The 12,024-nt window shown below is 41.5% G+C and overlaps 1 protein-coding gene and 1 long non-coding RNA gene across 2 annotated transcripts in view; one reads left to right on the top strand and one right to left on the bottom strand.

The window, feature by feature from the left end:
- LOC309696372 overlaps window positions 1–12,024 on the top strand; it is a 239,317-nt gene that overhangs the window by 112,503 nt on the left and 114,790 nt on the right. The window lies entirely within an intron of this gene.
- LOC309694539 (syncytin-A-like) lies at window positions 1,601–8,376 on the bottom strand. The gene is made up of 2 exons (XM_082514706.1): window positions 7,749–8,376; window positions 1,601–3,428 (listed from the first exon to the last, which is right to left on the bottom strand). Exon 2 carries the CDS (start codon window positions 2,871–2,873, stop codon window positions 1,911–1,913), a length of 963 nt encoding a protein of 320 aa, XP_082370832.1. The 5' UTR covers window positions 2,874–3,428; window positions 7,749–8,376; the 3' UTR covers window positions 1,601–1,910.

Genomic DNA, 12,024 nt, shown 5'->3' with positions numbered 1-12,024 from the left:
TGAGACCAACTTTTGCTCCAAAACGTTAAATGATTAGTTGAAACCCTTAATGTATTTGAGTTTATGGGCCAACTGAACTTTTATTGTTGAATTGTGAAAGAAATGACTGTAAGCTCAACAACTGCAAGTTTGATTTTTTACAGTGTGGTTGATGGAACGGGGCACATTAACCAGGTGACCTGTTCAGGAGGGATAATCACATCCCTTTCAACTGTTCTCAAGTACCCTTGTGTAATGTTTGGCTCTACTGTCTGAATGAAGCTTCAGACCACCTCACCATTCTCAGGGGGAAGACAGATGGCATTACACAGCAAGGTAACAAGAGCAGGTATCAACTGCTCTAGTTGCTCCTCAACGATCTGTTCCAAGACATTGAAACCGATCAATGGTTTGTCCACAGGCAAGGTACTGACGAGGACCGGAATACTGACGGAGAGGCTGGGGTCTTCACCCCCCGATAAGTAGATCATGATGGGTACCCAGCCATCAAATGATATGGTTTCCTCGTTGACTGCGCAAACTTTCAACTCATCAATTTCCTTGATGATTTCAGACAGAGGTTGCATGACTAAGTCAGGCAAGTATCAGTCTTTCCAATGTTTACTTATGATGCAAACTTGAGCACATGTGTCAAGTACTGCTTTCACTGCTAAGCCATTCAAATTGCAATGTATGAGAGCTTTATTACTGATTAGCTTAGCAACTGCCCCACGTTTAGTGTGGGGTGCCATAACACCAGACGTAGCGAGTGCCTCACCCTGCTGCTGGTTAACTACTTCTGATGTGACTGGCGAGGGGAGACTTGGTTTGCTACTGTTAAGGTTAGGTTGGGTCCCTGTTGGGGGAAAACTCTGTAAAAGACCCAGGAGAAATAAAGACACAATGAGACAAAGTTACTTTCTTTATCAAACGTGTACACGGGTGAGCTGCTAAGGACAACTCACACCATGCACAGTGGCTTGGTAATTTTTATAGGAAAGACAGTGAGAACAGGATAAGAAAATACAAAACAAATAAAATAAACAACTCCATATGTGGCGCTAGTCTCGTCAGCAGAGAGCTGGGAGAAGGCTGTGAGAGATAAAACAATCTAAAACAATATGTCCCAGAAACAAGATGTCTTTGCTGGGAAAGTCTAAAAAGATCATTCTAAACTAATCTAACCATAGGCAAAGGGCAGACAAAAGGCATCTTTGTACATTTAAAAGAAGGTAAAGAAACATAGAATCATTTTTCCTGTAACATTCCCTCCTGTTTTAACTTATTTTAAATGTATACAACAATTGTCTATGAAGGTTATTTATTAAGTATCTTAGGCAATTTTTAAATTTTCAAAATTTTCAAAATGTCAGCATAGCAGAAATGGCAGTCATTTGGTCTAAAGAATAAAACAAAAGAAAATAATAAAAAGAAAAACATAGTAAATGAAAATCATAGTAAATGAAATAACAAGTGGAATAAACAAGAAAAAATAATAAAACTAAAACTACAAAAAATAAAAGGATGAAAACCTTATATTTTAAAACGAAAACTTACAAAAAATAAAAGGATGAAAAGTAAAATGAAAACTGTATATTTAAAAATGATGAAAACCTAATATGTAAAATGAAAACTTCAAAAAATACAAGGATGAAAACCTTATATTTAAAATGATGCAAACCTTAAATTGAAAACTTTATATGTAAAATAATGAAAACTTCATATTTAAAATGAAGACTTCAAAAAATAAAAGGATGAGAACTTCAAAAAATAAAAGGATGAAAACTATATTTAAAATGAAAAACTTTATGTTTAAAACTCAAGACTTCAAAAAAAATAAAAGCATGAAAACTTGCATAACCTACTAATGTTTTAATCAGTGCATGATCACTTGACAAGTCATTTTTAATCACCACGTCATTTATTAGCAGCTAGTACAAGTTCTCCTCTAACAGAATTGCAACGGGATGTTGTTCTTCTTCAGGCACGGCAACATAAGCAGTCATTGTAGTTGTTATCATCTGTGAAATCATTACTCTTAGGCATGGCAACACACACAACACTAATATGAGCAGTGCTATCATGATGAGACCTAGAAGGAAAAATGGCTTTGCTACAGCAGCCAGCCATGAACCGCTGAACAGCCAGTCCAGCCAGCTTTGTGCTGTAGCTGCTCCAGGTGTGTGGTCAGTGACATATTTTTGCAGAGCGGTCAAATTCTGCAAAGCTTCATAAATGTCTCCTCCAGTTTCGTATCCATCAGGGATAAAAGTGCAACATGTTTCCCCGATCAGCTTGCAAACTCCTCCTTGTGATGCTGTTAGCAGGTCTAGTGTCAGTCTGTTCTGCAGCACCATCGTTCTGATGGCCTGCTGTTCTCCTGCTAAGGCGGTTCCCAGGGTCTTAGTCAAGTTGATGTGTCGTAGCAGAGCATATCGGTTGATTTCCACATGATCCCGCACCTCGGCAACTCCAATGCCGGGGATCAAGCTCTGTAAGAATTTCACTCCACCTCCCCAGATGCGAAACTCTCCCGGCACTCCAGTGTCCACAGTAATGCCGAAAGAATTGGGGGAGGCGATGTCCACTTCACGTCTCTGCCGGCTGCTTGGATGATGTGCAACACTTTGCATGAAGAAAACGTGATCTGATAATTCCACCAGGGCGCACAGACCTCCCCAACCTTCAGGGAGTGACAGATAAGCCTTGTTGCCACATAGGAAGTACCAGTCAGCCAAAACTCTGGTTCCTCTGCTGCTGGGTGCCGTCCGTGCACATCCTGTCTGGTACTGAGTCTTTGTTTGTAGTGGCATTCGGTAGCTGTAGTTGGAGCGACAGTTGAGGCTCATCAGTGTCGCGTTACTGGCACAGGTTTCGTTGAGTGAACAGTCCATACACTTCCTCTCGTTCCTTGGTGGGCAGAAAGTGTATATGTATTTGCATAGCAGTCAGTTTTATTATTCAAGTAAGCTGTAGTGTTCATAAACTGCCACCAGAAATTAGTGGCATAGCCATGGGGAAACTTGGTGTACTTTCCTTTGTCATACAGTGTCTGCCTTTTCTCCATATAACGTGACTTGTTGTCCCTCACGGAAGCAAAGGTGAGGAGCCCGGCCATGGTCAGGGCCGCTGCAGTTGATAAGAGCCACCACCTCATGACGACGGAACACACCCTCCTGTCGCGAGTAGACCCCCCGGCCAGGAAAGCTGACCCCTCCACCGGGCGAGATCACAACAAGTAGGCAAGCCTGCCGTCAGCTGTGTTTAGATGGCTTCACTGACTCGCCTGCAGTGACTCTGATGGACCCAGGATGGTCGTTCCGCAATTTTGCAAGCGGTCGGTGTAGTGAGGAGGACTTGGTATGGCCCCTCCCACCTGGGTGTGCTCCAGTTTTTCCTTTGGAGCACCTTGATCAGAACCCAGTCACCGGGCTTTAGTCTGCAAGACACTGGAGAAACATCATCAGGTTGTTGATTATGTACAATGATCTCTTTGTTTTCTAACAGCTTAGACATCCATTCTGCTAATGTGTTTTCTCTGATTGCTTTGTCTATTGGTTGACTGGTAATAGGCAGTGGAAACGGCCTGCCATGAATGATTTCAAATGGAGTTAGTTTATGGGAGCCTTGTGTTAAGCGCATCCACATCTTCACTAAACCCAAACATTCAGGCCACGGCCTTCCTGTTTCTGCCATACATTTCCTGAGCCTTTGTTTTATAGTGCCGTTAGTTCTCTCTACAAGGCCTGCGCTCTGAGGGTGATAAGCACAGTGGTGTTTTATGCTGAAACCGAGTGCTTCAGAGACCTTAGTGATGACATCATTTACAAAATGAGTGCCGTTGTCTGATCGTATCAAAGCTGGAATGCCATATGTGGGTATGAAGTGATTGCACAGGCACTTTGCTACTGAAATTGCATCTGCCTTTTTCACTGGATAGATTTCCGGCCACTTTGAGAACACGTCTATAACCACTAGGGCGTATTTTGACCCTTGACATTCGCTTAGTTCAATAAAATCCATATGAATTGTGTGAAAAGGATGAGGCGGAGTTGGAAAACGGCCTCTCCTTGGTCGCAGGTTACCTTGAGCATTATATTTTTGACACGTCATGCACGTTCTGACAAATTGTTTTGCTGAAGTTTCAAAATTTACAGTGTAGAAATGAGAGTTGCCAATACTGGTCAGTCCCCCCGTTGACAAATGCGTACAGCCATGAGTCACTAATGCCGCCATTTTGTGGAGGAATTTTTTGGCAACACTGGCTTGCCACAACACATCATTAAGTCGTTTGTCAGAACTGCACCGTGTTTTAGCCATTTTGCCTGCTCTGCTGTGCTTGCTGCTTTTTGTTCATTTTTCAACACATCCAGTGGAATCTGATGTGTGTTTACTGCCATCAATGTGATGTTTGCCTGTTGTGCCGCCTATTTTGCTGCTCTGTCAGCAAAATTGTTGCCTGTAGTAATGAAAGAGTCAGTAGGCGTTGTAAGAGGTTGGCATGCTGGTTTGCCAGTTGGTGTAATCATTCCTCTGGTTTTCCAGATTTTTTGCAAAATGATGCACAGCAGAGAAAACATACTGGCTGTCTATATAAATGGTTATTTGTTTATCTTTGTGTATTTCACATGCGCAACAATCTCGTGTGAAGTGACCTTCCTCTCCACGGTTCTAGCAGGCGTTGTCTCTATGTTATCTGCTGTTTCTGCGTGGCTGTCTGCGGCCTTGGTGTTTGTGACTTTGCTCGCCTCTCTGTTCCTGATAGCCACCTGCGAATTAGTGTTTTAGTCTGTTGTCAACAGTCAGCCTTATTTTTAAGTTACAGAATGCTTCTCCCTTTTTTTGTTTTTTGTTTTTTTGTTTGGGAGAATAGATGCAACTCTACAATTTCACTTAAGGCAGTTTTAGATAATTTCTAGTTCTTCAAACAATGCATGGATCTCACACATTTCAAACTTTCAAGTTAGGGTTGTTTCCCATTTATACAAATATATATATTTAACTTTGCATTGCTCACAGCTCATAGCTCACAGCTCTAAACCTAGGCATTTTTCAATCATATGCCTAATCACTATGTGTCACTGTGATTCTCAAGTATTGTCACAAGTTCGTTTAAATTCGTTTCCAAAACCAACAAAATAATCAAACAAAAGCAAAAAACATAAACGTGTCAGGACACAAAAGAAAAAGAAAAAAAATGCTGCCATCCGAACAAGGCAGAAGTCTGCATATGTTGGCTTTTAATAGCATGCAGCTTGTAACATGGTAGACTAATGTGCCTGTGTTAATTCAGCTCCATATTATTGTGTGAAGTTGCACTGGGTTGGGAGTGGTTTTGTGTGTGTCACATTTTTGGTGAGCCAATGGCTGGAATGGGGTTGGACTAATTAGAGGCAGGTGTACTTGATTGCACTGATACACCGGTCTTCTTATAGCCCACACTACAAACACTGCTGTGTTGTTTTGTCTCTCTGTGCAGGTATGTAATGTGATGAAATCAGATATGTTTGGGATGGACGGGTTTTGCCCTATGAATTTTATATTAGGTGTGTCGTTTTGTCTCTCTGTGCAGGCCAGGGCCTATTATATGCCACAGCCTAAAGGCAGCAGGGTTGCAGAGGCTTGAGTGACCACTGACTATATGCTTGCAGGGTGGTGGGTCTCCAAGGACAACTTCTAACCCTGTTAAAGGCAACATGTGGGGTGCAACTTGGCTGTGTGGCATAGCTGGCTCTGGCCTTGGGACTGTGTGTTTTTATACAATTCTTAAGTGGGACACTGGACTGTTTTATCTTTTATCTCTTGATATATTTTTTGTCAATAAATTATCTTTTAGAATTTTATTGACTGACATCTTTTTGCCCATGACTGAGACGGTTGGTCAGACCTAGAGTCTTTCTTTGGGTGTGTTACAGCAGCTTCTGCTCTAAAAGAAACAAATAAATAAAAAGAAAAGAAAATGTGGAACATGCTCATCAGCTTAGCAGTGTCTACATATTTAATTCAGCTTCTCAATCCTGTAGTTTTAGCTGTTGTCTACAGGGTTTTGCTTATTGGTTGTTATTATAGGTGTGCTCTATCTCAGCAATGTGTCATTCTAGAATGATAAGTTTCAAGCTGGTCAAGTGCCTCTATGCACTTCATTAGTTTAGTTATTCTCCGTATTGTCTTCATCTCACATGTCATTACACTGAGTTTCAGCAAACCTTAAGCTTGATGCAGACTACTGCTTAACAATTATTCACCTCACATCATAACCGATTAAGGTGCCTCTTCATATTAATATGTCATTGTTAATATTATCCTCTTTGTCTTATATGACAGCAATAGCATATTATAATATTTTATCAGTGTGTACCACTATACTACTACTGAGCTACTTTGATAGTTAGGATCATCTTATTCAGCAAACAGATAATTTAGAATTCATCCAATCTGCGGTCACATTTGTTCTCTCTGTTGCATGGCGGACCAGGCAGTTCTATTATAATATATTATTTATATTTTATTTTGTATCCATCAAGGGCTTCAGATGACCTGCAGAATCATCCTTTTCCCAAGGTGGAGACAGTTACCTTTTCACACACTGTCCTTGGCTGAACAGTGACACAGCCTTAATATACCTTATTTATTTTATTAAAATATTTTTGTGTGAATTATTTGCTTTATATTCATTTTATACATGCTGGGCATGGTCATCATGCCAACTGTGTTTCATTGTTAATATCACTTTACAGGTTGTTATCCTTGCTATTATTAATTTCAAATACTCTAAAGATAATTTCTACTGTAATTTTCCCTTTGTTCATCTTTATTTCGTACTTTTTATATTTATATCTACTCAGTGGGGTCTGTTTTCAACCCTTTTAAACTACTACAAAACTACTGTGATCTCTAGTTTTCACTTAAGGGATTATTATGTTCTTCCTGATATGGGTGTTGCTGCAGATGCGGCTGCAGGAGTGAGTGATGGTTTACTAAAAGGATTGTGGGAACTGCACAGTGTCTCGTCTTCTGGTTTTACTAAACTGGCAGTTGAGTTCTGTTCTTCTGACTGTTTATATTTTGTTTTCTTAAATCTCTCAGTTTACAGACACTGTTTTTGTCCGGCGTCTGGACTTTTCTTTTCTCACCACTGCTCGTCAGCAGGAGTGAGTTTTAATTTCACTTGCTTGATTACCCATCTTAATTATGTATTTACTTATTTTTGTTTAAGTAATACATACACAATACAGCTGCTATCACCTTCGCTGGTATTAGAGACGAGAGTGGTTGCTCACACGCCCTTCTACTTTCGGACTATTTCCAAAAGCGGTGTGAACTTTACGAGACGGAACTCGACCGTTCTCTCAACTCACCAGCACGTCAGTGAATAGCAGTAAAAGAAAAACACAGTAGGAGCAGCTCAGTCTCTTATTGGACCGTGAAAAGTCAGCTTGCTCCGTTAGTTACAACAATACACACACATACATTCACATTCACACTTATTCGCGCGATCGGAACCCTTATAATAAGGGGAGCTGCCAGTCTTTCTGTAGACGAGCTACTTATTCCCTTGACCCAGCTGGGGGAGCTACCCAGAGCTCCAAACCTAACCCACAAGAGTGGGGAGCTTCCAGTCGACGAGCTCCAAGCTACCAGCCGACGAGCTACTTTAAACCCACAGAAGTGGGGAGCTTCCAGTCGCGACGAGCTACTTTCGCTATTTTAAATTCCCTGAATTTAAAATACGATTTTACGCAAGATTGTGTCAGTGTGTCTGTATCTACCTGGTCAGTGTCGCCGGGTCTGGTCCACCTCGATCGGGCCCCACCACCGTGGGTCGCTTTCTAAGAACGTTGGCCAAGACTCGAATTTAACGCCCTTGGTCTTTGACCACACACCTAGTGTGTGGGCTGTCGACAGACGAGCAACGTGGACTGGTCACGGAGATGGGACACGATGGAGGCGATCCGGCTCGAAGGACCAAGAAATGTTGGGGGAAAACTCTGTAAAAGACCCAGGAGAAATAAAGACACAATGAGACAAAGTTACTTTCTTTATCAAACGTGTACACGGGTGAGCTGCTAAGGACAACTCACACCATGCACAGTGGCTTGGTAATTTTTATAGGAAAGACAGTGAGAACAGGATAAGAAAATACAAAACAAATAAAATAAACAACTCCATATGTGGCGCTAGTCTCGTCAGCAGAGAGCTGGGAGAAGGCTGTGAGAGATAAAACAATCTAAAACAATATGTCCCAGAAACAAGATGTCTTTGCTGGGAAAGTCTAAAAAGATCATTCTAAACTAATCTAACCATAGGCAAAGGGCAGACAAAAGGCATCTTTGTACATTTAAAAGAAGGTAAAGAAACATAGAATCATTTTTCCTGTAACAGTCCCATATGAAGAGGACCCACTGCTTCAACCCTGTCACCCGGTAGAGAAACTGCTGTGGTGTCTCACTTTCATCTTTTCTGGCACACATTAATTCTTGAAAGAGTTCTGTACTATTTTTCTCTCTCAGGTGGGCATGGAGAAACCCCTTCAGTTCAACATATCTTTAAAAGTTCCAGGCCTTAATATCCTGAGCGCTCCATGAACTATCTCTGCATCAGGGAAGCCTTCTCTGCGTCGACCTCTTGCTGACCCAGGCCCGCTGGACCCACCGTCTTAGCAACCATGGATCAGTCTCGGCTCCAACTTTCAGCTCGCATCAGCTCCCGTCCTGGTCCCAGATGTCATTTTTGGATCAGTATCAACTGCAAGGCGTCGACAATCCTGGACGAGCCCCCAGGATTTGTTATGGGTCCCAAGGATGAAGACCATGATGACAAATATGTTACCTGTAAAAGCAGGTGAAGAGCGGAGTAAGGAAGACACCATGTGTCTCTGTATTCCTCCAGATTGTGTCTGAGTCTGATTTATTTCACACAAACAAATGCTATATAAACACTACCATGAGCTTTCAATATATAATTCAGCAGGTTCATCATTCACATCAATTACATTTACTTATATCCTCAGTGAAATATACTCTCTTTACTGGTTCATTTTCTCTAATTAACATCTTCTTTCATAACAGTTACTTTCCTTACTCATATCAATAAACACATCACATTGTCTTCTACAGTGTCTTACTGGCTAAACAGTTCAATAACAGTGTCAGTTTTGGCCGGCGATCATAGGTTCTGTCCAATAATATCCCTGGTCTCCATTAAAAACAGCAAAACAGTAAATATATGACTAGGGATGAATACCGGTATCCGGTGCCATGATGGCACCGGTTCCTACATAAACGGTAGTAACCAGACAGAAAAGCAGCGCACATTTCGGTGCTTTATTGCGGTGCTTTATTTCGGTGCTTTTTTTTCCTGAGCTGTGATACACTTTAGATTCTAACCAATCATTATACGTTTCCGAGGATAGTAGGCGGGTCCAGGTACATACGTTCTTTTAGATCAGAGCTACAGATTAAAAATGCCCAAGGCGAAGCGGTCAAAAGTCTGGCTATACTTCACAGCAAAAGATGCAAACTCAGCAGCCTGCTACAAGTGCTTTAATCAGATACTGCAATACTGTCAAAGGAGGTAACACCTCAAATCTGATGAAACGCCTGGTGACGCATAGCGTTTTTTTAAAAGCCGAGAAATGCGCCGTATTTGATAGCTTGCTGAGACCTCACACCGTGTACATCTACTGAAGGTGTGGTGCCTGTTATCGGACCTGGAATTAGCAACATCCCCCAAAAACACGAAGAGTAGAGTCCTGGCCCCTAGCCCTGCCAGTGTAGCAGAAATGATGACGGACGAAGATGGCAGCAGCCGTTCTTCTCTGCGTGAGTAGCTTAATGTTGTTCGTGTGTAATTCACGTTGAGTACGCTAACCATGTTATTACATTAATGCATGTAAGGTGAACTAGCAAACATCATCATAGCTACATGAGTATAATTCCCTGGAAGCACAGGCAGACGCAAGTGGTTTTCTGTCACTGGTTTATTTGAAGACTTCTCTCCAAAGCTACCGTGAAAACTATACAGCATTAACAAAATAAAACTCGGCGTAAGACACAGCACTAAAAATAACACTGTACAACAAACACGATTGTGAGGAGAAAATTGTTAGAAGGCAAAGAAACTTACAACTTAGATATCTATTTTTTTACATGCGCATGGGCGGTCACTGCTCAACCGATGTGACACAGAAAAACCGCCCAGGGCATTCAGAACATCCTTTATTTATACTTAAAGCAAGTTTCCACAGCAGTAGGAGTGGCATGTATGGAACTGATAATTTTTCCTTAGAAGGAGAAAACCTTTCGCTTATCTGCTGAAAAAGGAGGTACCTTTGTATGTATAGAAATTCAGACTTTCCCATAAAAGGAGAGAGAGAGAGAGAGAGAGAGAGAGCCAGCTTGTCTGTTAAAACAGGAGGTATGGTATCGTATGTCACCGCATTCCTCTACACATATGGCTTCAATCTCTCTTCCTGTGTTGGTTCCAATTCACAAGCTCTCCTTCCTTTAAATGAAGCTACAACTAAGCATCATCACAAAACTAAAAAATCTCTCATCAACGATAAATCAATAAATACCTCGTTGGCTGCATGCTGCAAAAAGGGAATTAGCTGCCGTTCTTCTGAGGTTTCCTTTAACCGTTTAACTGTGTGGTACCTCACAGGGGTACCACAACAACATCATCCAGGTAGAAAACAGCATATGCAATTTGAGGAAGCAGGTACCGCTCCATGAGGTGCTGAAAAATGGCCGAGGCTTCAAATAAGCCAAACGGAAGTGTGACGAATTGGTACGAACCATACAGCGTGGAGAAGGCCGTTTTTGTCTTTGGACTCTGCAGATAAGGGAATCTGCCAGTAAGCGTTGGTTAAATCCAGCATCATAAAATAAGACAAGCAGTGCTTAACCAGTCCAGGTCAACTCAGGCATTGGACAAGCATCAAACCATGAGACCTTGTTCACTTTCTGATAATCATCACCAATGTTCCCTCTAAACTGCGCGTGTGCTCAATTGCGCACTGCTGGCACGGTCTCTGTGCAGAAAAAATCCGTGTTGCACATAAAATAAAATTCTAACCGGAATTGAAATTAAAGTGAATACGTTAACAATTCTGTTTTTCAGTGTTAGTCAGTAAGTGACTGGCTGCTCCAGTATGGGATTAGAACAATGGCACCTCATCCCATAGTCCAGCCAATCACGTGATTCAAATTCGTATATGCGCAGCTAATCAACGTCGTTGACAGGCTATGACAGCGTCCTTATGTGCCGAAACCGGTGTTTTAGCTAGCAAAGTGGCGTGGCTAATGTGGAGTGAAGCCACGTTAATGACAACGTGTACAACCATTGGAGATGTGAGCAGGACAGATGGAACAAGTGACGTAAAAAGAGTGGACTTTATACCAGGTTTCAAATTGTGTTGATAGGCCACATAAAAAACAGAGTTGTGATTAAAAAAAAATCCAGTGTTTGGTTTTCTTCCAGAATATTGTTGTTTACATTTACTGGGGGAAGAAATGGTAAAAACGTCATTTTATAAAGAAAACGTTATAAAGCACTCTCCGCCTGTGAGCAAAGACAAAACCAAAACACCCCACCCTTTCCCATTGGTCAAAAAATGTACCATGCCGACCAATCAAAACATGGCATTTGGTTGTTAAGAAACGGAAGTTGTTAAGAAGAGGAAAATTTAGGAGTGACGGCAGTGTTTTGAGATGTGAGAGATTTGCAACGTTTAGCGCAAATCTTGTATAGTTAGTGTGTAGTGTAGTCAATAGTTTTGTTGTGTGTGTCAGAACAATGAGGCGGCTGCTAAATGTTACAGGAGTGATACATCTCCTGTTGTCAGGCCTGCAGGTATCAGGCTTTTGATGTTCTCCTTTATCTCATAGTGGACAGAAATTATTTTTTGGAGAGGCACAAATAATTTGTGTGGCATCAGATTTGATGCAGAACACCTGATTGTTCTGTAAATAGTTTGAAATGTTTGTTTAAAAAAAATCCCATAGCAGCATTTTTAGGTACCGTATTTTCACGACCATAAGACGC

This window comes from Aulonocara stuartgranti (genome assembly GCF_965226115.1).
Source record: "Aulonocara stuartgranti genome assembly, chromosome: 3".
Taxonomy (NCBI): domain Eukaryota; kingdom Metazoa; phylum Chordata; class Actinopteri; order Cichliformes; family Cichlidae; genus Aulonocara; species Aulonocara stuartgranti.
This window is presented reverse-complemented; position numbering and strand designations above follow the sequence as displayed.